Source organism: Danio rerio, chromosome 2 (assembly GCF_049306965.1).
Source record: "Danio rerio strain Tuebingen ecotype United States chromosome 2, GRCz12tu, whole genome shotgun sequence".
Classification (NCBI taxonomy): domain Eukaryota; kingdom Metazoa; phylum Chordata; class Actinopteri; order Cypriniformes; family Danionidae; genus Danio; species Danio rerio.
The window spans coordinates 48,950,634-48,977,001 of NC_133177.1; the positions used below are offsets into that span (position 1 = coordinate 48,950,634).

The 26,368-nt window shown below is 36.5% G+C and overlaps 1 protein-coding gene across 2 annotated transcripts in view; it reads left to right on the forward strand.

Annotated features, from left to right (window-relative positions):
• gpc5c (glypican 5c) overlaps positions 1-26,368 on the forward strand; it is a 295,133-nt gene that overhangs the window by 23,615 nt on the left and 245,150 nt on the right. For both annotated transcript variants that reach the window (XM_005171430.6, XM_005171431.6), the window contains exon 2: positions 5,559-5,720. In XM_005171430.6, coding sequence (XP_005171487.3) covers positions 5,559-5,720 — 162 coding nt within the window. The remainder of the gene's footprint in view (positions 1-5,558; positions 5,721-26,368) is intronic.

Sequence of the window (26,368 nt, forward strand, 5' to 3'; positions counted from 1 at the left end):
TAAGTCTCATGAATATACTGTAGTTAAGTATCTTATGTTGTAGTTAAGTGTTATGTGTAGAGTTAAGTCTTATGTATATAGTTAAGTATCTTAGCATAGGTTTTAAAAAAAATAGCTCTTATGTCCAGTGTTGTTTTGTATTTGATTAATTTATGTAGCACCGTTGTCCTGTGAGAGACTACATTTTGTTCCTCTGTATGTCTGGAATGATAATAAAGCTCAACTTGAACTTAAAGTAAACAAAAAAGGTTTACAAGGCCTTAGTTTACCAGAAATGTGCATCTTTGGGGGCCATAACACAGTGTTTGGGGGCCATAACACATGTGCTAGGAATGGTGCAATAAAGCTTATTTTCAATGAACAATCTGCTCCATAATCATAAGTTAATGTGAAAAGAATAAAACATGTTTCATTCCAACTTTACTCATTACAAAAATACTTGAAGTGCGAAAGAGGTTTAGGTTAACCATATTTGTGCTTTTTTAAGGGTCTTTACATTATGCAATGAACAGTGCAAATGAAGTGTTCCCAGTAACCAAATTTATGTGTGTAAAGAAATTAAACTTGATGTTTTTATATTCAAGCTTTACGCATATTAAAAATTGCATTTATAGGCATGTTTTTCCAATAAGCCTAGGTTGGCGAGGAGTGTTGCCGCATGTGCCCAAACGCATGCAATAATGAGGGATGTTTTTACATAGTGAAAATAGCCATGAAAACATTTTCCTTGCATCATAAATGAAAGCACCAGTGGTTCCTTTTTAAACCTTGAATATGTATTTTAATTAGCTTTGGAAACCACAAGTGAATGTGTCATGCCATTTTTATAATGTTGCAAAGAATGAGCGACACAATTAATTGGAAAACTTGAAAATGCCCTATGAGTTGTCTGCAGAATAAGTTTAGCATTTTGGAAAGTTAGCTTGGAAGATATTTCAGAATGCTTGCAATGGAAAATTATTCCTCCTGTTATTATTCCTTATTTGTGTGTTGGAATACAGGCTTGCATTTTATTTGGAAGAGGCTTGTATTTGTGCATTGTTTATCTGAATGTAGGAATCTCGGCCATACTTCAGATGCCCACTCATAGCCTAAGCTGGTTGGGGGTATGGGGTTCAATCCTCCTTTAACTGACTTAACTCATCTGGGACCCGAAAGCACATGGTGCATCTCGAGTAATTAAGTTGCTGCCATGAAGAGAGTGCAAGAGCTTTCTGAGGGCTCTGGTTTCATTATACTATCCTCTCACCCCTCAAATCACTCCAGCGCACAAGGCAGAGTCTTAATAACACTTAATGCCAACTGCTGAATTCTGTATATAATTGCATGTAAATGCTGATATTGTACATTTTGTTTTAGTGTCACACTAAGTCTGACTGCTCAATTATTTGGAAATAATGGTGTTGTGGCCATGATGGGAAGTTAAATTATTTTCTAATAATTCTTTCTTTACTTTATATGTATGGACAACGGTCATTAATCAGCATTTCTGTAAATGTGTCAGTGTTAGCCAGCTAGTGTTAGCTGGCTGTTAGCCAATTTTAAGTTGCAATCCATTAGCAAGATGTTTAAAATAATCAAAGTATAACAACAGAAAACATCAGACAGCACATTAACACAATGACAACAGTCCGGAACAAAAATAAAAGGGCATTATAGACCATTATTAATACAATTGAGTTAAATTCAGTGGACTGGAGTCAATAATCCCACAAACTGAAATGAAGTGAGCCTTATCAAGTATGTAAGTAAGTAAGGTTACCCAAAGACTATACACAAGACATGTTACACTGTATAGTTTTAAAATGGGGAAAAGTCTATCAGTCAATCTAGTGAATGCAGCTCTGCCTTTTAGTACAGGAGCCAATCAATGATCGCTAAGTGAAGTTTATTTATAAACTAATTTCGAGAGGATCACGTGCTTGTGATTGTTCACAGCTGTTCCAACTTTAGCTCATGACTAATTATCCTATCAGATGATCCTTAACTCACTATAAATAACCAGACTTTTCTCATCTCAATATCTATCCTGAGCTCAAACTCTCCTATCGCCCTGCAACGTGAGGGAGCCCAGGGCTCGGATCTTATAAGCTCAGGGCTCTCTTCCGGGACAGCATGCCAAACAAGGTTTATAATCAATCATCAGCTAAGTGTAAACTCTTGAAAGACTGTCGATTCTCCAGGGGAGGTGGGCTCAGACCAGACGTGAATTTCTACAGATTGTGATTATGATTCGAACTTTTGAAATCGAGAAAGAGACAGTTGCTGTTTCATTTTACTGAAAATTGTTTGTTTGTTTGTTTGTGTGTTTGTTTGTATATTTTATTGTCCCTTAAGGGTAAAATTTCTGTGGTCTCACAGAGCACTTCCGCGAATTATGACACATCAAAAATTGTAAAATAAGCAAACATGTAAAGGGATTACCTACAAGAAAAAAACATATGCACACTATTGATCCATATTCCACAGTCTGATTGACACTGGGATAAAAGAGTTAAGTCTGTTCCGCTTCCAGTGGAAGGTTCTGTATCTTCTACCAGAAGGTGAAGGATCATAACATGGGAAGAGTATATGAGATGGATTGTTTAAAAGCCAAGTGTTTGAATACTAATAAAGTTTGTTAATCTTGTTAGTCTCATAGCAATTCTGATAATTATTTAAAAAAAAATGTATTTCAGATTTACAGAAAGATTACCATACCATGTAGATAGACCATACCTGATGACACTCAAATACAGCCTGATAAAATAAGTACATGATTATCTTGTCAGCACCAGAAGCATAGCCTTCGTAGAAAATAAAGTCTTTGAAGCTTTTCACAAATCCAATTTACATTAGTGTCCCATGTTAGAAACCTATCTATATATCTATGTAAGTTTGGCAAGCAATTTTGGAGAATTTGATCTTTCCCCATTCAAACAGAATGCCCGAGATGTGTTTCAAAGATGGCCACAGAGTGAAACGACTTGCCTTAAAGGAACTTTGGGCTACCGCACCTATAAAGACATTGTTCAGATGTTGTGCTTCAAGTTATTTGTGCATTTTCCCCTTAAACTGCTGCTGCTGTGTAGGAATAGTTTCTTAATCATCTCGTCTGAAGCCTTCTGTTTTTTTTCTATTTGAGTTTTGACCAGGAAAGTCAGTTTAAGGCTAGACATTTTGCTTGGCAGACGCCTTTTGAAGTGCTTCTCGATCATGCAAGTGCAGCTCCTGATTCTTTGAATGGGGAAACATCAAATTCTTCAAAACTAGAATTAGCTTATAAAAATTCATATTTGGAATCTTTGGTGTAACCTAAAAGCTGACTCATTAAATAAGGTTCTAAACATTGAAATCATTTTATTTGGTCATTTAGCAAATGCTTTTGTCCAAAGTGACTTTAAATTGAAGAGGCATTCAGCGATTCAACAGGAAGAGGCAATACACAATCCGTGCTAATAGTGGAACTGTTGAATCATGACATCAAATGAATTTTTTCAAGTTGACCCAGCTAATGCACACCTGAAGGGAATAAATTCATGTCTGCGTCCGAAATCGCATTCTTCTATACTAAAGTTATATAGTATGCTAAAAACAGTATGCGAGTCGAGTAGTCATGGAATTCATAGAATGCAAAAAGTACTCTGATGGCCTGCTACTTCCGTTGAGATTCTGATGTGAACATCCGATGCATGCTACGATATCACATCATGCACCATGAGAGAATTCATAAATGGGAGTAAAGCGGCGCAAATGACGTGGGTGGGTCATGTGAACATGACAAAAGGGCAGTTGTAGTACATCAGAGTTCCATTCTACTCGCATGCATACTCTATAGAACATTCTTTTCTTAAATTGAAATTCAAATGCAATACCTACTAAGTAGTAGGTGATTTCGGACGCAGCACATGACTTCTTATCTGGAGGATGCAATCATACAAAATCCTTTCAATCAAACTATGTAACTATCAATATTTTTCCTATCACACAATATCATCCTCTGTTTAGCGCAGTGTCTGATCGCACTGGTCTAAGATCATCTACAACTTATTCATGATGACAGACATGCGAGGCCTATTTTTGAGGGGCTGTCGCCTCAATATTTCTGCCCAGCTCCCCTAAAACTGTACGATTTGGCTCGTAAACTGTACACTAAATTATCTCCTCAATCCCATTTCAATTTGATATGAAAACAGAGGCAGAATTCAGCTCCTTCCCTCTTTTGTTTTTCATTTGATCGGCAAACCACAGCTGTGCAGAGTAAGAGGAAAATATGCGTGTTTATGGATAAATTGTTATTATATAATTATATTTGCTTATTTGCAGTTCTTTGCTATAGATGCACTTGTATAATTTGTAACCCAATGTCAGGAGCAATTGGGATTCCTTGATGTTCACCTCATCATCAAACAGCTGTTTCCTCAAGCGAAAAATGTAACTCTTAACAAACATTGCCATTATACCACACAGTCTTACGCAGGAAGGATTAAACGCAGTGACGGAACCACTTAGAGCAGGGGTGTCCAAATTCATTCCTGAAGGGCCAGTGTCCTTAAGAGTTTATCTTCAACCCTAATCAAACACACCTGAACCAGCTAATCAAACTTTTACTAGATATACTTCCTTGCAGGTGTGTTGGAGCTAAAATCAGAAGGACACCAGCCTTCCAGGATCGAGTTTGGACACCCTGACTTGGAGAGTGTACTCATTATAGCTGTCAGAGTCATTAACAGATGGAAACATCATGCATTGTCTTTTATTTTATTTTTTTCTTATTTAATAATCTGATTCTGATTGTAAAATATGAGTTTAAGTGGTTGCTGTCATGCGTTTAGCATTTGAATGGCAGAGCTGGGAATTCTGATGGGAATGACTCAAAAATATGAAGTTTTACATACAGATGAAGTCTGAGTTATTAGCCCTTCTGTATATATTTTTCCCCCAATTTCTGTTTAAAGGAAAGACATTTCCACAAATTTCTGAACATAATAGTTTAATAACTCATTTTTAATCATTGATTTTTTTTTATAATGACATAATGACAGTAAATAATATTTTACTAGATCCTTTTCAAGATACTAGTATTTAGCTTAGTGACATTTAAAGGCTTAACTAGGTTAATTTGGAAAGTTAGGATAAATTAGGCAGGTTATTAACAATGGTTTGTTCTTTAGACAATCAAAAACAAAATTGCTAAAGGGGGGCTAATAATATTGACTTTAAAAGGGTTTAAAAAAAATCAAAACTGCTTTTATTCTAGCTGAAATAAAACAGAAGACTTTCTCCAGAAGAAAAAATATTATCAGACATTCTGTGAAAATTTCCTTGCTCTGTTAAACATCATTTGGGAAATACTTGAAGAAGAAAACATTACAAATCCAGAGAACATATGTTTCAAGTGTAGTTGGTTTGCTTATTTCAAGAATTATGTAATTCTAGATATATTTTTAATTTCTGTGAAGCAAGTCGACAGTGAGATTCCAGCGCATTTGCTGACCCCAGAAGGTCAATGAAGCTGCGGAAACTTCAAAAAGAACGCGCATCTGTCTAACAAGCTACTGTTCTGTCTTTTACTGCAGATGTGGAACTGTCCGTGTGCAAGCATGCGGGGCCATCATGTTGTACACGAAGAATGGAAGACAGTTACAGAGCGGCGGTCCTGAGAGACACCACCCAGAACATCGGATCGTACAGCTATGAGCTCAAATTTCTCATTTCTGCACACGCCGCCGCCTTCCAGGGTACACAGATGCATGGATGATTGAATGGATGGTGGAAGGATGAAATGGATGATTGATAAGTGAAACGAATGGGCAAATAGATGAAGTTGATTGACGTGTGAATGAATATATGTTGATGTAACAACAGAGGCTCATTTAGGGCCCTGTGATTTACACAATGCTGACAAAACTGAGGAATCCAGACATAAATAGAATTTGGTGTATAACTGTGGCAGAAAATGCAAAAGATTGCATCATGGAGCCAGATCAATCTCAAAAATAATGCATTTATGATAAGCCAAAAGCGCAAAACCCAATTTCATTCATTTATTAATTTCCTTGTCAGCTTAGTCCCTTTATTAATCCGGGGTCGCCACCACAGAATGAACCGCCAACTTAACTAGCACATTTTTACGCAGTGGATGCCCTTCCAGAAGCAACCTATCTCTGGGAAACATCCACACACACATTCACACATACACACTCATACACTACTGACAATTTAGCCTACCCAATTCACCTGTACCACTTGTCTTTGGACCTACTGCGCCACTATGTTGCACAAAACCCAATTTGTAAATTGAAAACACAATTCATAAATGCACAAATCCAAAATACACACATCCAATTCATTGTTTTTCCTTTGGCTTAGTCACTTTACTCACCCGGGGTCGCCACAGTGGAATGAACCGCTAACTTATCTAGCATATGTTTTACACAGCGTATGCCCTTCCAGCTGCAACCCAGTACTGGGAAACACCCATTTACACTCATTCACACACTACGGACAATTTAGTTTATTCAATTCACCTATACTGCATATCTTTGGACTGTGGGGAAAAACTAAAACATCTGGAAGAAACCCACGTGAACACAGGGAGAACATGCAAACTCCACACAACTGACCCAGACTCTAACCAGTGACCTTCTTACTGTGAGGTGACAGTGCTAACTACTGAGCTAAAACACATTTCATAAATACACAAATACAATTCATAAATTTAAAATGCAATTCAAAAATCCACACATCCAATTTGTATTTCAAAACACATTTCATAAATACAAAAATTCCATTCATAAATTCAACACTTAATTCTTAATTACACAAATCCAATTTAAAAAATGAGTCTTAATGCCCCAGTAAAGTGACGGACAGTCAGTAAGCACCATCTTTATGATTAGACGTTAAAATCGGGTCCTGACTTTCTGTGCTCATTAAAAATCTAATGGCACTTGTAAAGAGTAGGATGTAACCCCGTTGTCCTGGCCAAATTTCCTACATAGGGCCTTACCCATCATGGCCTTTAAATCATCCCCATCCACTGAATTGGCTCTATCACTGTCTCTCCACTCCCCCTATAGCTGGTGTGTGGTGAGTGCACTGGCACCATTGTCCTGTGGCTGGTGTCACATCATCCAAGTGGATGCTACACACTGGTGGTAGTGTGGAGAGACCCCCCCCCACCATTATTGTGAAGCGCTTTGGGTGTGTGACCATACACAAATGCGCTACATAATTACACATTAAATTTTATTTATGACGCACTTTAAACTCAAAACAATATCATGTATACAAATAAAAATCATAATACAACCAAAAACAAAATAAAAAAACTTGCTTAAAATAGCAGTAATAAACCACACCACAATAATCAGAAATAAATAAATAAATAAATAAATAAATAAATGGCAAAACAATGGCAGTGGTACATCGCAAATTTAAGTCTTAAGTAGTTTTTTAAAGAAAATATATTATAATACACAGTTTAATATAATACAGTACGTATTATGTTATCCTTTTAATGTAGTTAATAATACAGTACATTTGTAACATTTATTAAAAGTTGTAAATACTGTACAATATACAGTACTACACTTTACATAAAGTCAATAAACACTAGAGTATTTACTATAAATGCTATAGTATTTATTCACGTGGAAGTTTTTCTTTCTAAGAGTATGTTTCTCTGGTTGTATGGGATCATGAATTCTCCTCTCATTGGCTTGATTAAACTCTTAGATTCATCTTCTTCTGGAACGTCTGAACATTCAGAATCGTTTAGTCTTAATTACGTTCATTTATGCTCTATGAAGTCTACTTCTATGAGGTTTGCTTGGCTTTTCCTGCATTAATTCCTTAGAAGGGGAATTCAGAGGACTTGCCCGCACTCTCACGAGTGTCTAACCCAGTGGCCAAACCATAATCGGCAGTGAGGCTTTAAAGAATCTCAGTCGTATGCAGGCTTGTGTGTGCTTTGGCAGAGTCCGCCGGTTGTTATTAAGGTCTTCTGTCAGTTCATTCATGACCATCAAGCACTGGTGTGAATGAAAGAGCTCTCACATGCGCTAGTTCAGTTACGATACGCTCGTTTTAACATGATCTGCGGCCACAGTAACCCCGCAGAAATGGACACAGTTTCTGCACCTCACAAGTAGGGCGCAAACCACATGCATAGTTTTTGGTTATGCTCTTCAATCATGCCTTTGTCTTTCGCAGCATGCTTTGCGTCCTCAAGACATCGCGGATTGTTCAGCGCATTCCACAGAAATCTTTCTAACATTTGTGTCTCGGATGTGGAGAAATGCGCAGAATGTTTCGTCGCCGACAGGTCACATGCAGCAATCAGGAATGTGCAAACAATGAAGGCGATTGCCTTTTACGGCTGCTTGTGTGTGTGTGTGTGTGTGTGTGCGCGTGTGTGTGTGTGTGTGTGTGGCGTCTGTGTTTGAAAGACTGTGGAAATCCATAGTCTCTGTGTTGATTTATAGATGGGTCAGTTTGTGAGGAAGATTGATTGTGTGTATAATATACAAAAGTGTAGGGGAATAACATTTAAAAAGATGTTTCCTTTTTCCTTTTTGTTTTGTTTGCGATTTTTAAATTAGGCTTAAACATTCAAGAATGAGATTAGGGCTTTTTCTTTATGTGGTTTCAGATCTGTCAGGCTCAATTTGTATGCCCTCATACGCTGTTAAATGTTTTTATCTTGTCTATGAACAAAGAAAAGGTCTGGATACTGGGATGTATAATATAATCTTGTTAGAATATTTTAATTTCTTTGTAAAAAAAACAACAAAAAAATGTTTTAAATGTCTTTTAAGAGCTAAACAAGTTTTGGTCTACAAAAGCTTGTTCTATTACAAATCTTAACATTTTCTACAAAAATAATGCAAATTTAAAGCACAGGGTGTAATTTTTACCACTAGAGGGAGTGTATTTACAACAAACATGCGTAGTTTGAGAATCATGGGAGTTGTGGACTTTCTTACATCCTACAGGACACCAGCAGAAATCCTGCTCATGAATGAGCTGTAGTATTCAACACTTATTTTCATGGTAGTGTAGAGCAGAGTAAGGCTGAAAGCAATTGAAGTGCATTTCTGTGTGGAGTTTGCATGTTGGCGCCGATTGCTTTAGCAAAATATAGAACACTGTTGTACTGCTTGTTTTTTTTTTTATAAAGACATTTCAAGAAAGAAATTACTTTCCAATGTGTAAATATAATGAAAATGTCATATAATTTGATGTGACCTTAAAGGCATAGAGCACCAGGATGACAAGCTGACAAAACACTGCTGTCACTCTGATACAAGTTTTATTCATGGAGAAAGTTTACAAAGCACTTGTATTTGCTTATATTGTCAAAAGTATTTGTCTAAGATAATTAGTCTAGTCTACCAAAATGTGTATATTCCATACTAAGTATGAAGCTGATCTATTAGTTGTTACGTGACTCACTGTGCGCTTGACTGTGCAAGCCGCACTCCTCCATTGAACTTTAGAAAAGCGATTAGGGGAACAGCCCCTAAAAAACCGCCATCATTTGTGATCTCCAGTAGTTGATCTTGCACAGACATGGTGGATTCACCTGATGTGTTGACATATGGGTTGTAGATCCATTCCTTGGCAGTTTACAGGTCCTTCACTGGACCTTTTCCCCTTAGAAAGAAACTTTTCAAAGACGTCTGTTTCTTCTCTGTTCCTGTTTCTTACTCATTTTGCTGATTGTGGGCGCTCAAATGACCGGACATTATTCAAAAGAGGATGTTTTTTTAAATTAAAGATCGTTCAGACTCTGATATTAAATAAAGCAGAAATAATTAATGATTTCTTTTGCGGCTTGATTCTAATTGATCCACATACCATTTGAGAACCACTGCTCTATAGCATACAATATGTCCTGTATTAAATTAAATTAGACCATTAGTGTCTAGCTAAAAAATTTAGCTATTTTCTAGGCTGATATGAGTAAGAACTATACATTTATTCTGCCGTAATAATCAAGGAACTTTGCTGCTGTATGATGGCTCAATCATATTACGCAGCACCTGAAAATAGTCCCCAGCTAGGTAACAGCACTGCATGATATCATTACACCTGCTGCAGCCATGGTATGGCTGTATAATTCTTAGTCATATTGACCTAGAAAATAGCTGCATTTTTTTTTAGCTAGATGCTAATGATCTAATCCAAATCAATGATTTATGCTAAGCTAAGCTAAAAGTGCTCTTGCTAGCACTTTTCAGATCGACTGTCTGGATTCAAAAATGGTAAAAATCAGCTGTTTAACTGAAAAAAGTTCAGTAACTAAAGGTGTTACTTTGACTTTTGACCAAATCCGATACTGAAACCTTTTTAAAATTTAGTGTTATTTGGTACTTCAGAAACTACTTTGCATTGTGCAGTACAAAAAAAGTCAGATCTGGCATGGCATGAGGGAGACAGCAGATGATAGAATTATACTTTTTGCCTGGACTGTCCCTTTAAGACGAAAGTAAACTGTACGTTTAATATGTTTTGAGATGGAGGAGACTGAGAGACCTATGTCTATTGTGCTTTCTCCATCATGGTTTAATAATTACCCTTTGGCACACAGACATCATATCTGAGTTTGTGTAAATCCTAATTAAAATAATGATTTGAAGAGTATAGTCAGAAGGCTTGCGTGCTTGTTTGGGTTTCTGTGAGTCTGTCTCTTCTCATTTGTCTCAGGAAGTTCAGCAGACAGTTGATTCTACTTATCCAGCTTCATCGTGAGAGCGGCTGTGTTTGTATTATATTAATAAAGGATTTAAGGATTTATTGAAGGATTGTTTCTGCCTGCTCTCTCTGCGATCAAGCATCTCGGACATAGAAAGGAATCACAGGATTATAGAGACATTGGAAAGGGCATGTTGAGTCACTGTCGATGAGAAATAGAGAACTTCATTTGCTCTCAGGTTTGGAATTTGTATAATTTAAGATGCTTTCTTTATAAAACAAAAAAACTTCTGACAATTTGTTTGATGCCGACACCTTCACTTTGACTCATTTCTCATGAGGGTATGTTTTGTATTTCTAACTAAAATATATTCATATAATACGGACTATTACGGAGAACCAAAGGGACGTGGTGGTGGAAAAAAAAGTGATAGGAAAGTTAATTCATTTCTTTTCAGCTTAGTCCCTTTATTAATCTGGGGTTGCCACAGTGGAATGAACCACCAACTTATCCAGCAGGTTTTTATGCAGCAGATGCCCTTTCAGCTGCTACCCATTCCTGGGAAACATCCATACACACTCATTCACACTCATACACTACGGACAATTTAGTTTACCTAATTAACCTGTACCGCATGTCTTTGGACTGTGGGGGAAACCGGAGCACCCGGAGGAAACCCATGTGAACGCAGGGAGAACATGCAAACTCCACACAGAAATGCCTTGCATTTTAATGTTCATTTCAGCATACTTTCAAGATTTAATATATGAAAAATATAGGAAAAACGTAATAATAGGATGATAGCGGTATAGAATGGTAAAATACGAGAGAATCTCACCAAAAATGGGAGGGTTGATATGTATGAAGTGAACAGGAAGTGTTTGCAACACCTTTGCGTTATCCCGCAAAGTTTTTTTTTATTAAATTAAATAAAATAAATTAAATGTTTATATCTTCCACCCAGTTTTTTTCCCCCCACCATCACGTCCCTTCCAAGTCTGCGTAATAAAACTTGACAAGGTGTCTATGTATTTTTGTAATAAGCATTTGGAACAAATTGGAAGATACTTCATTTAAATGTTAGATTTTTTTATAGTGTTTTTATTTTATATTAAAATATCTTGAAACGTACAAGTAATCATCATTAGTTATTAATTGTTCAATCTTTTATTTGTTACTTTGAATGAAGCATGTTTTAGACTACAGACTACATTAGTGTGTTTTTGCTCTAAACAGCACGATTTGCTGCACGTTGTATATTCTTCTTAATTTGCAAGCACTTGAAAAAAGCAATTTTTCCTTTGTTTTTCAACATTTTTATGCAGTGGATTAGATAAAGTTGATGAGCCAATTTTATGTAGTACAGACTGCAGAAACATTTCACTTTCATGGTGAAAGCTAAAGATAACCCTGTATAATCTTAATTCCTTAAAATTGACAAAGAATCGTTGTCCTGGGGCCAAACCAAATTCTTAGGTGGTCAAATACTTTGCTATTCTGCCCTGCAAAGGCAAAAGACCTTAACTCGCTAAAGCTGGGATGTCAAACTCAATTCCTGGAGGGCCACAGCCCTGCACCGTTTAGTTCCAACCCTAATTAAACACACCTGATCACCCGGCTTGTTTGAAACCTATAGGTAAAGCTGCGGTCACATTAGAGTTTGAGCATGTGAAATTCTGTGTGGCGCTGCAAAATTCATGCGGCGCTGCGAAAAGGGGCGGGAATAAACAAGATTATTAAACATTTAATAAAAGCGAGCGATTGCTCCATGTTTCAAATCTCTGTCCAGAGATGTCATCTTTTAATCCTCTGGGTCTCACACAGTCTAGTGATGCGATTTCGCAGGTCAGAGTTCACCAAGCTTGCACTTTGCTCCGCAGCAACCTGCGAAATTTGACGCATAACCCTGCGTTTTGACGCATTCGCGTGCGCATGAATGGATATGGGAGGAAAAGCTCAGTGTGACCGCAGCTTTAGTGTGTTGGAGCAGGGTTGGAACAAAACTGTGCCGGGCTATGGCCCTCCAGGAATTGAGTTTGACATCCCTGAGTGTTGAATTGACAAAAATGACTTCAAAGGTTTTTTTTTTTGTTGCCCGGGGAAATTAGTTATAGATAGGACATTGGAAAATTGGCAGTTACATGTTTTAGTAATGACATTTATCTACATAAAATCTTGAGATCAAACATGACCTTTGACCTTTATTTTGAAGGTTCTATCCTCTACCTTTGTATTGTATGCAAAAAGTGAGTGCCAAGGCACAAAGCAGTAACTTCAACATGATCAATATTGCTGCATTTACAAGAACATTTACATTTACAAAAATAAAAAACAGCAACACCTGTAGTGTCTAATCACGCTATTCATTTTGTATGAATGGCAGTTACTTTCAGCCAGTTACTTTATTGCTATCCTGTGCTTTGGTTGTGTTTGCAAATGACTTTCAAAATGTAATACATAATTTGTTTCTGTGATTTTGAAAGTAATTGTTTAAAGTGTTACAATATTTTTGCCTCTGTATTGTAATAAGTTACACTGCATTAATTTTAAGTTAATTTTAGAGTTAAAGGTTGACCTGGTTATCTAGACTGTATATCAGCGGTTCCTAAACCTTTTCTTTTTTTTTTTTTTTTAAAGTGGCATACTCCTTTAACATCCTTTTTTAAAATTAACTTCTACCATTAAAGCACAATATTTGCAATTTAAATAATTTTCCATTGAATTATTTCCCTTTATAAATTCTTTTTTTAAACTTTTGTTGCAAATAAAGATGTTAAAAAGAAAAACTATGCAACTATAGTAAAAATTAATATAATTGCCAGCAGGTTGAAATACTGATCATTATTCTTGTGAATTAAAAATCTTAATTGCAGTGGATTTTATTGGCCTACAAAAAAGATAGAAAATTTCAACTGAGAACTGTAATGATTTAATGTGTGATCATGCTACAATGCTGACACTGTCATGACATTCCAGTCAACTTACTTGAAGTAGATAGGGGCTATTGACTAGTTGCACTGAGTAAAAAATACATATTATGTAGAAAAAATAACAAAGATAATTTACAATATTTTTTTTCTCGCAATTTATAGTCTTTGCTTGTTTGCATTGCTTTATATGTAGTAGATTGTTCGCCGATTTATGATAGAAAGTATGACAGCAGAACAAAGGCAGAATATTGTACCTCCAGGCTGCTCACAGTAACTTCACATTGACTCACAGCTGAACAAAGGCAGAGAACCATAACTTAATTAGAACATACTAAAAAGTCAAAGAGCGGTAACTCGTGTTACGGTGTTCTGCCTTGGTCTCGATGTGGCTTTTGGAAGTTACTGTTAAGACGACATTCTTTTCTTGAAAACAATGATATTGACTCAAGATACTTCTCCACATGATTAGGGAGGTCTTCATTGTCCACAAAATAGCAATAACCCATTTTCGTCAAGAAAAACAGTTATTGTCTTTTTTCACCTTTGCATGGCAGAAATGAAATCCTTGTGGAATAGGAATGAGCGTTTCTGTGCGAGAAACTTTTATAAATTGCAAAAATCTAAAGTATACTTGCAGTACATAGTTTTTACACGTTAGTCTAGCACAGTCTAATGCACAGCCTAGCATACACACTCAAAAATAGATTTTTGCTGCTTGTTTTTGCAAACTACTAATTTAAAATGAGCCGAAACAACACAAGTCTTAGGTTTTTTTTTGGTGGGGTACAACTTAATTGTTTTATGTTCAATCCATTTCAATGTTTTATGCTAACTTAATTAATTTGTGTTGGGAAAAGCTGAATGAATTATGGGGAACCCTGCTTTTTCACAGCACAGGAAGGCACTTAAAACAGTCAGAATCAAAATATTTTGTAATATTTTTTAAATGTATTGTCCATACCTTTTTCTTCCAGATATTATGAGCAAAAAAACATGTCTTTGTACTCCTTAAAACAGAACTTCTGATATATTTGAATCCCCTCACACAAGCATTTGTCAATAAATGTGTCTGCTGTTTTTGTTGTCCTCCATTTTTTTTTAAACTCCAGTTCAGTTTTGACTGTGTGTGTGTGTGTGTGTGTGTGTGTACTAAGTAGTGCAAAAACTATTCCAAAAGCTTTTGTGAGCATGTCATTACTAGTTTCTGGTGCATGCATACCAAATATACTATAGCATAGCCTCCTTTGTGCTTTGTTGTTCCAGTGATTGATTGGTATAGTAATCTTCCATTCTGAACACAGCCGAAATAAGATAAGTCAATTCAGTCGCAGGTCTCTGGTGCTGCTCATAATGATAGTAACCAATTCTCTCTCTCTCCCTGTGGGTAATTGCACAACACAAGTGAATGTTTGAAGAGTGCAAAGTCACAAATGGATGTTGCGTAAAGACTTTTGAAAAAAGAAAAGTTTACTCGGCCCTGCAAGACGAGAGGAGAATCCAGATGTTTAGGTTTACATGCACAGGAATGCTGCTGTGAGAAAATTCATGGCAATTTCCACAAGGTGCAAAATACAACCTGAAACATTTAAGATGTAATTGCATTTACTGTAAGCCTAAAATTATTATTATTTTTTTTTGCACCTGTCAGTTGTCTGGAGGGGCAAGGTTTTGGTATCTATGCTTACAACCCCTCGAGTCAATGCACTCTACGAGATATTCTACTCTAATATTAAGTGCTGGATGTATGCTACTTTAATGGACGTTTACCTGTATTTTCCATTTCACTTATTATTATATATATATATATATATATATATATATATATATATATATATATATATATATATATATATATATATATATATATATAATGTGAAATATATAAAATAAATATATAATATATAAATATATTATATAAAGTGAAATAGAAAATACAGGTAAACATCCATTTATATTATTACACTTTCATATTTTATAGTTTTTTATTATTAATTAATAGTATTATAGTTAATTTAATTTGTAAATATAGCATGGTTCCTTTCATTATTAAAAAATATATTCTATTAATTGTTATTTTTCAATTATATTTGCTTATAACAATTTAATGCTAGTTTATACACAATAAAACAAAAAATGTTAATTTCTACATAATAATGACAAAATCTTTTTGTTTGTTAAGTAATAATGCCTTATCCATCATCGAATAGTAACAAATTAAATGTACTTTTTTTAACATACATTCAGACCCCTTCATTAATTTTTACACTCCCAATGTTGACAGACAAACAGAATTGTTGACATTTTTGATAATATTTTTAATATATATATATATATATATATATATATATATATATATAAAACAGAAATATTGCATGGTTCTAATTATTTAGACGCTTTGATTTGACACTGACATATTTAACTCAAGTGCTGTTCATGTCTTCTGATCATCTTTGAGTTGGTTCTACACCTTCACCTGAGTCCAGCTGCATATCTATCTATTTAAGACCTCACATCTCACAATGCATGTCAGAGCAAATGAGAATCATGTGGTCAAAGGAACTGCCTTGAGAGCTCAGATACAGAATTGTGGCACAGATCTGGTAAAGGGTACAAAAAAAAAAAAAAAAATTGTTGCACTTAAGGTTCCTAAGAGCACAGTGACCTCCACTATCGTAAAAAATTGGAGAATGTCCAAGAACCCTTCCTAGAGCTTACTGTCTGGTCAAACTGGGCTATCGAGTGGAGAAGAGCCTTATTGAGAGAGAGGTAAAGAATCACTGTGGCTGAGCTCCAGAGATGCAGTCTCAGAATGGGAGAAAGTTGTCAATCATCACTGCAGCCTTCCACCAGTCGGGGCTGTATGGCAGAGTGGCCCGATACATGAAAGCCAGCATGGAGTTTGCTTAAAGACACCTGAAGGACTTCAAGATGGTGAGAAATAAGATTCTCCCATCTAATGGTCTAATTCAGGGGTGTCCAAACTTGGTCCTGGAGTGTCGGTGTCCTGCAAAGTTTAGTTCCAACTCCAACCAGACACGTCTGAGCTAGCTAATCAAGCTCTTGCTAAGCTTTCTAGAAAGAACCTTGCTGGTGTGTTGAGGCAAGTTGGAGCTAAAATCTGCAGGACACCGGCCCTCCAGGACCGAGTTTGGATATCCCTGGTCTAATTCTAACTGGTATGTATGGAAAAAAAAACAGTCACTGCTCCTTACCTGTCCAATGCAGTCCCAACAGTGAATCATGGTGGTGGCAGCATCATGCTTTGGGGGAGTTTTGTAGTAGCAGGGACAGGATGACTGGTTGCAATTAAGGGAAAGATGAATGTGGTCAAGTAAAAGGATATTCTGGATGAAAACTTTCACCTGAGTGCTCAGGATCTCAGACTGGGCCTGAGGTTTACCTTCCAAAAAGACAATGACGCTAAGAACACAAGTAAAATAATGGAGTGGCTTCCCTACAACTTCATGACTGTTATTTAACGGCCAAGCCAGAGCCCTGACTTAAGACCAATTGAGCTTCTCTGGAGAGTCCTAAAAATGGCTGCCCACCAACGTTTATCAGCCAACCTGACAGAACTGGAGAGGATCTGTAAGAGGGTATGGCAAAGATCCCCAAATCCAGGTGTGAACAACTTGTTGCATCTTTCCCAAAGACTCATGGCTATAGATTAAAAAGGTGCTTCTACTAAATACTAAGCAAAGGGTCTAAATACTTAGGACCACTGATTACCTGTCCATACCCATTGTACACAGTCTTACATTTTATAATAGCTGATTCACCCCCTTTCTCCATTTATTTTAAATAAATAGCATAAAACATCATGTAAACAGATTGTGTAAAGCAGCCATAATGTGTAAAATTGACAATGTTATTAGTAATTACAAAGTCAAAAAGTAAATCGACTTACCATTCACTTTTATTAATTTTTAGTGGTTAAAAACAACTAGTTTTGCTGCTGGATGTTGCAAGCTGACATTTTCTTCCTATATTATTCTGCTTTGTCTATAGTCAGGCAATCCCTTTTTTGTAGAGCGAGTAGTTTGACTGTTTTTTTTTTCTGTTTATTATTCATTTCTCCAATAGGACACTGAATTGGAAGTTTTTAAGCAATTTAATAGATCATGATCATGCATCGAAATGGTTAGACTTTTTATGAGGTGCAGGCCACAATCAAACATTACATACACACACACACACATACAGAGCATTTCATATGACATCCTGTCTTAATATGATATTAAATAGTTACTTATTTGATAGGTTTCGCAGTGTGAACCTTTGAATTCAGTCTTTCAGTGCTTTTAAACTCTTCATAGGACACCAAGATGCACCATATCCATGGAAAGTGCCAGTAAAAATCTCATTACAGCTCAGCTTTGACGACAGACGCCTTCTTGGTGGCATCATGCCAGGGAAACCCTTCTTTCTCACTCCCATTCTTTCTTTCCCATTGTTGTTTTCGTCTTTCCCTCATCTTCATCAGCGATCGCATGACTCTGGAAGTCTCAGAGGAATCTCCCTCCTCCTGCACGTCCTCCTCCCACAGATCATTTGGCCTTTTTGGAGGGTAGATTTATCCATTGACTAATTGAGCTTGCCATGTTACTTCCTTAGCTGGCCTCGCACCGAAACTTGTGTCCCCTAAAGAGAAAAATAAAAAGCGAAGGACTGAGGGAGAGAGACAGTTTGGCCTGAGCTGATGGGTCAACCCAAAACCCAGCGCCTGATGTCAGCCGTGAGTGGGATTGGGACAGGAAGTGATGTTCATAACGTAACTCTGAGCAAATCTAGTGGCTTAACATGCGATGCACCTGCTGTATCAATCCCATGATAACAGTAAACATCCCGTCCGGCCCCTGCTGATGGATGCTCGAGTTTAGGGAATGATGCTGACCTGTTGTTTGCCAGACAAGATCTTTTACATTTACATTTACATTTAGTCATTTAGCAGACGCTTTTATCCAAAGCGACTTACAAATGAGGACAAGGAAGCAATTTACACAACTAAGAGCAACAATGAATAAGTACTAAAGGCAAGTTTCAGGTCTGTAAAGTCTAAGAAGGGAAGTGTTAGTAGTTTTTTTCTTTTAATGCTTTTGTTGGTTAACAGATTTGGGAGTGAGATTTTTAGCTATGCCCTCATATCTGTTCTAACTAAAGAAGGCAAGCAGAGCTTTAAAAACTCATCTTGAGTAATTATGTAAGGTTAAAACAAGTTTTTTTTTTTTTTTAAATAGATGTGCTAGAATTCTGTATATCGTTTACTTTTTGGGTCAAAAATGACTCGCATAGACTAAAACTCTAAAATAAAGCAGCTAAAGTTAATTTCAGTCCTCGAATTTATTTGTCATGAAGATCAACCTCATTTTCATAAATGTGGTGTTTGTGTCTGTGAATGTTTAGGGTTTCTTTCATCAGTGTGGAGTATTTCATCAGTGTTTAAGCAGAGGGAATTCTTTCATTTTGACTAACTTAGGGTGTATTTTCTGATGCTAAAAGTACCTGCAAGTGTAAAATGTATCTGTGTGTGTTGTAGTGTGCATGTCAGTAGTTTTTGTGGTGTAAAAATGTTTTCATAGCTGACAGGTCAAAATTGTCTCAAAGGACAACCGTTGCAAACTAAATGTGTACAGTATTCACATAAAATAGATTGTAGCTTCATCTGGTTGACCCGGGACCTGTAGTGTTAAGCTGGATTAGTTAAAAAAATTAAATTGACTCAGCTGCAACTTGACTGAAATTTAACTTGACTTAATAAAACATTAACTTGACTTAACTGAAACTTGACTTGACTTAACTGAAACTTGACTTGACTTAACTGAAATTTAACTTGACCTAACTTAAAATTAACCTAACTGAAACTTAACTTGATGTAACTGAAATTTAACTTGACTTAACTTAAAATTAACTTTACTGAAACTTAACATAACTGAAATTTAACTTGACTTAACTGAAATTTAACTTGACTTAACTTAAAATTAACTTGACCTAACTTAAAATTAACTTAACTGAAACTTAACATGACGTAACTGAAATTTAACTTGACGTAACTGAAATTTAACTTGACTTAACATAAAATTAATTTAACTAAAGCTTAACTTGACGTAACTGAAATTTAACTTTACGTAACTGAAATTTAACTTGACTTAACATAAAATTAATTTAACTGAAGCTTAACTTGACGTAACTGAAATTTAACTTGACGTAAGTGAAATTTAACTTGACTTAACATAAAATTAATTTAACTGAAGCTTAACTTGACGTAACTGAAATTTAGCTTGACTTGACTGAAACTTAAATTAAGTTGACTTAACTAAAACTTGGTTTGACTTAACTGAAACTTAATTTGACATCAGCTAATCTTGCTTCATGATACAGGTCTAAGGTGCTTTAGGAGTTTCTGATTTAGTTAGAAATAGTTGACCACCTAAGAAGAGAAACAAAAATCTGGCATGTTCCTAAAGTCAATTTATTCACATATTACCCCTCTCACCAGGATAATCAATTTTGTGTAGGAAAAAAAGCTGCTCTGTTGGTGTCTAGATTGTTGAATTTGGTATTTATTTTTAATGGTAAACCTAGTTAGAAGTAATAAGAAAATAGAAACTGGATCAAGAGAAGCCATGCAAAGTACAACTTATTTATAAACTTTAATTGAGCTGTGTAAACATCTTCAGTCAAGAAAAAAAATCCTTAAAAGGCATCTCGATATGCAGTTTTCTATATTGTGCAGAGCATAGTGATATCTACAATCAACACGGCATGCAGGTTTCAAAAAGGAACACTGCTTTAACACCCTTATGCAAAAGCAGGAAACTCGAGCAGAAATATACATCCTGTTTGGGTAAAAGAGCAACAGCTAAAATACTAAGAAAATGTCTTACAAAGTATATTCACCTGAAAAAAACCAACATTTTAAATCATAAATATACATTTTCCATCACATCATCATTGGCCATTAGCTGGTCCTGTCTTGTGTAAGTGGTTGATCAACTGGACTACAGAATGATGAGCAAATCATTTTGATATGCCGATTTGGTGCATTTTTATTTAAGAAATCTACAGGCCTGTCGAGTAAAGGATGTTGCTTTGCAGTTGCAATGGTGTTTTGACTTTTGCATAGATGATGCAGAGTCATTGTGTTTAAAGAAAGTGTTTTGCACCAAGATTTAATAATAATTATGCTTACCTTATCAAAGTTCAATAATGAGAGATATAGGAGAATGGATGAAGGAAATACGAGCACGAGTAGTGTGTAGGCCAGGGGGCGTCTGAGGAGAAAGGGAGTGGTATCATCTCTAGAGTGTCATTGCGGCCACTTTCACACGGCTTTTAGGTTGGCGTCTCATTGCTTCATGTCTCATTATTCACTTTATTGCTTCAGTCTGAAATGGACAACCGAACAGACGATCCAAACCCAATCATGGCTCAAACTCTCCACCCTCTTCCCCGCTTCTCTTCCAATATCATTAAGTTGTTTTAATACTGGGAGGGAAAGACAGAGGAGAGATGGTGCTCTGCTTTCCTGTTGTTCAGTCTTTCCTACGGCAAAGTGAAGCTTTAAGGAGAATGACCTGCCACCAGTCATTACATAACATGGTTGAGAAGTCAGAACAGCTGGAACTAGAAGAAAGCGTTCAGTTGGAAGAGAGAAGCAGTTTTTATTTTGGAATTAAAGGATAATCAGTCCTTTTTACTTTAGTGTTTCTGGCCTCAGTTTAGTCCATGTTCCTCTCTCCGTCTTTCTCTTTTTCCAACTGTCCAATCTCAAGTGTTACTCACAACCTGACCGGCATTTTCCCAGATTTTTATTTTCTAGTTTGCTGAAATTCTTATGTCATGAGGCTGTTGAATGCTTCATTTTGACTGGTTGATTTCAGTAGAATGGACAGCCTAAGTAAATCCAGGCTTTGACTGGATCTGTTTAAAAAAACAAACAAAAAAAAAACTATAAATTCATCTGCCCATTATTAATTATACATTAATTCATGAATCATGGCAAATGAGTAATTTGCAGATTGATCAGTTTTTGGTGAACCATCCATTTAAGTCAAGGGTCTCAAACTCGCGGCCCAATAACTTGTGGCCCCTGCCTTAATTTAAAGTGTAATGTTAGTGCGGCCTGCGAGTTTGATAAGTATAGCACTTTACAGTGATGTGTGTGGAACTAAACGAACCCACCAATCACGGTGGGGTATATGGCTCTCGAGGGTAGGACATCGGCTGGGCTTGACTCAGGCAGAGAAACACTTCTCAAAGTTACAGCAGCACTGCCATGGAGTGTTTTCTCCCGTGTCTGGCTGGCTGCTTCATTTCTTTTTCGCACACATGGACATTCATTCTAGAGTGCTTCATTCACAACACTTCAAAAAAAGTTATACGTAGATAAATGTATATAAATCCTGTTCAGCGCAGGCCGTGTGGATTGCATGATGGTAGTCACCATATCTGCCAACGTTTGTCTCTGAAAGTCCGGAAAACCGGCGAAGTTAGAGGTGGAGGGGACAGTTCTGTCCAAATAACAAAACGGGAGGGTGGCAGGAGATGGGTCTGAAATACTGGAGACTACCAGGAAAAACAGTGTGTGTTGGCAGGTATGGTCCTGAACAATATTTTCAACCAATCATCTTTCTTACATTTACATTCACTCTCATTGGTTGGTGGTTACTGTTTCACGCACAGTAAGCAGCGAAAATAAATAATGGCATTGTGGTCTACCTAAATAATATCTGTATTTTCAAAATAGCAAATAGGCAGTCAAGCATATTTTCATTTTTAAAAACCACAAGTAAATCTGATAATTAGCCTGATCAGACGAGATCTCGAGAAGCTGCATCAGGATAGCGGGAGTCATTTAATTACTATTTTTCATTTGGTAGTGGACTGAAATAGCACGTAGAGAGTTAATGTGAGGTAATGTGAGGTCTCTCTCTCTCTCTCTCTCTCTCTCTCTCTCTCTCTCTCTCTCTCAAGAGATTCGCAATAAACGAAAAGTAAGGAAGTCAATGGCGACTAATGTAGTCACCTGAGTCACATATCGACACCTGTCCATTGACAGTAAGAGTCCTTGGTAACCCGGACCAATTATAGGGTTGCACCAGTATTTGTGCATCATTTGCATCACGCTACTTGGATTGTATTTGCATTGAACATTACATATATTTCTATATGATGTAAAAGTAGTCAAAACAAATGACGACAACACAGTGTTGCTTCTTTTTCCAGTAACGACAGCACAGCAGATACATTGAATCTAATTATTATTATTATTATTATTATTATTATTAGTAGTAGTAGTAATAGTAGTAGTAGTAGTAGTAGTAGTAGTAGTAGTAGTAGTAGTTATTAGTGATTAATTGATTTTCGTATTAATTTTTAATTAATTTCTTTCACCTTATTTTAAAAAGAAATTTGAGAAATTTGAAATTTTTAAAACACAAATAATATTATTATTAATATAATTAATTCTACACATCATCTCTAGGACCAGTCATCCAGAGACATGGATTCTCCTACCACTGCTATGCTGATGATACCCAGCTATACCTCTCTTTTCATCCTGATGATCCCTCGGTTCCAGCTCGCATCTCAGCCTGCCTGTTGGATATTTCACACTGGATGAAAGATCATCATCTTCAGCTGAACCTCGCAAAAACGGAAATGCTTGTAGTTTCTGCCAACTCGACCCTACACCATAACTTTTCAATCCAGATGGATGGGGCAACCATTACTGCATCCAAAATGGTGAAAAGCCTTGGAGTAACGATTGATGACCAACTAAACTTCTCTGACCACATTTCTAAAACTGCTCGATCGTGCAGATTCGCACTCTATAACATCAGAAAGATCCGACCCTTCTTATCTGAACATGCAGCTCAACTCCTTGTTCAAGCTCTTGTTCTCTCCAAACTGGATTACTGCAACTCTCTACTAGCTGGGCTTCCAGCTAACTCTATCAAGCCTCTTCAACTGCTCCAGAATGCAGCAGCACGAGTGGTCTTCAATGAACCTAAACGAGCACATGTCACTCCACTGCTAGTCCGTTTGCACTGGCTGCCAGTTGCTGCTCGCATCAAATTCAAAGCTCTAATGTTTGCCTACAAAGTGACTTCTGGCCTTGCTCCTTCTTATCTGCTCTCACTTCTGCAGATCTATGTGCCCTCCAGAAACTTGCGTTCTGTGAATGAACGTCGCCTCGTGGTTCCATCCCAAAGAGGGAAGAAATCAATTTCGCGAACGCGCACGTTCAACCTGCCCAGTTGGTGGAATGAACTCCCTAACTGCATCAGAACAGCAGAGTCACTCGCTACTTTCAAGAAACGACTAAAAACTCAACTATTTAGTCTCCACTACACTTCCTAATCTGCAATTGCCTCTCTGAATATCACACTAACTGTAACAAAAAAAATAAATAAATAAAAAACTAATACTACTAATACTTCCCTTCTTAGACTTTACAGACCTGAAACTTGTCTATAGCACTTATTCATTGTTGCTCTTAGTTGTGTAAATTGCTTCATTGTCCTCATTTGTAAGTCGCTTTGGATAAAAGCGTCTGCTAAATGACTAAATGTAAATGTAATTTCTTGTGGATAACCTGACGGCCCAGCCTCACCCAGACTCTGCCTATAGCGGCCCCAAGGTAAATTGAGTTTGAGACCCCTGTTTTAAGTAAAGTATGCTGCTCTTCAAAATATATCCATGTCACTTATACCTCATGATGGGCCTGAGGGTGAGTTAATAAACAGAAAAGTTATATTTTGCGTGAACTATCACTTAAAAAAACATTGCATTACAAGCTTTGTTTATGTGCGTCTCAAGACCAAAGACACACATGTATATAATTATGGGCAACACAAATATTTCAAATCAGTTGTTTTCCAGAAACAATTAGCATTTATACGGCAATTCAGCACATTGTTTCTGGACCGCAGAGACTCTTGCTCAACCGAGACACAGTCCAGAAGTGAATGGCGATGATTGGGCTGTTCAGATTATCAGTGGAGCGATCAGGAGACAGACGTCACTCACCTTGAACCAGACAGGCCGATCACCCCTTCAGAAAGCACAGTGTTTTTTTTTTTTTTTTTTTCACATGCGCACACACTTTCTCTACATCTGGCATCTCAGGAATTGTTTTTCTTAGTGACTTTCGATATATAAAATGGCAGACATTTTAATTGCATTCTGATGAGAGAGATATTGGAGAAACATTCCTCCACAGCCTCCACCTGTTCCCCTCTGACAGCAGAGACGCGTCTGCAGCCATTTTTCGACAGGTGCTTATGTCTAGTTTGTTTCCTTATGGGAAGCATTAAGTGCTGTTGATTTAACCTTCTGTACCCACATATGTGTTTACTGAGCATTTCTGAACTCAAGATTTGGATTTGAGTGAATTTAAGTTTTAATTCATTTCAGTTTGGTGCCAAAAATGTCTTTAATTGGCGGCTTTTATTGAGAGTTTTTCTATCAATGGCTTTTCACTGGTACATAGTCAACATAGATCATTCACACTGACTGGAATTCAATGAGAAATGATGCTGAAATGCCAAAAATAGGGCTAATTTTATGTTACACTGAAAATTAAAATATGACAGTCAATATAACATTGTTGCTTTAACTTATTTTAATGAATTATTTATACAGGTTTTAATGTCTGTCGTTAAGTTGAGATCACTAAAAAAGTTTAATTGATTCAACTAAAAAAAAGTTTTATGGCTATACACCTACAGTAAAGCGCTAAACAATCATGATGGGGGCACCAGTGTGCAGCATCCACTTGGATGATGTGACTGCAACCACACGAGAACGGCACCAGTGCGCTCACCACACAACAGCTATTAGTGGAGTGGAGAAACCGTGATAGAGCCAATTTGGTGGATGGGGATGATCAAGAGGTCATGATGGGTAAGGGCCGATAGAGGGAATTTGGCCAGGACACCGGTACTTACACCCAAGTGCCATGGGACTTTTAATAACCACAGAGAGCCAGGACCACGGTTTAACGTCCTGTCCGAAAGATATCGCTCACTGACAGTGTAGTGTCCCCTTCACTATACTGGGGCATTAGGACTCATACAGACCAGGTTCAGCGCTCTCTGCTGGCCTCACTAACACCACTTCCAACAGCAACCTAGTTTTCCCAAGTATTCTCCCATCCAGGTACTAACCAGTCTCAGCCCTGCTTAGCTTCAGTGAGTATCCGGTCTTGGGCTGCAGGGTGATATAGCTGTGGCTAAGTAAGTTTTTTCATTTTAAGTTTTTTCTTATGTAAAACAAATTCATTTGTACATATTTTATATTTAGTAGAATTTTATGTTTAAATATTTTACTGTTTATTTGATAAATTTTTTATATTTTATGTGTTTCTGTGGATAATTATTTTAAAGACAAACTTTAAATAAAATAAAAAAAAAACATATAATACTTTGTAACATTGTGTTATATTATATATTCATCAGTAATTAAATCAGATGTTTTGTATAAAACAATTGTTAAAAAAAAAAAAAAAAAGAGTACAACCACAAAAGTGTAAATACGATATGAAACGTCTTTCTTTGATAAAACACACTTTCAGTGTTGGAATTTAAGCTAATATTCAGCCCAACAAGTGTGGATAACATGTGGGTAACATTATATAATAATATATATTTATCAGTATATAAATCTTATATATTTTCTATAAAATATGTGTGTGTGTGTGTGAATATATATGTTTATATATATATATATATATACATATATATATATATATATA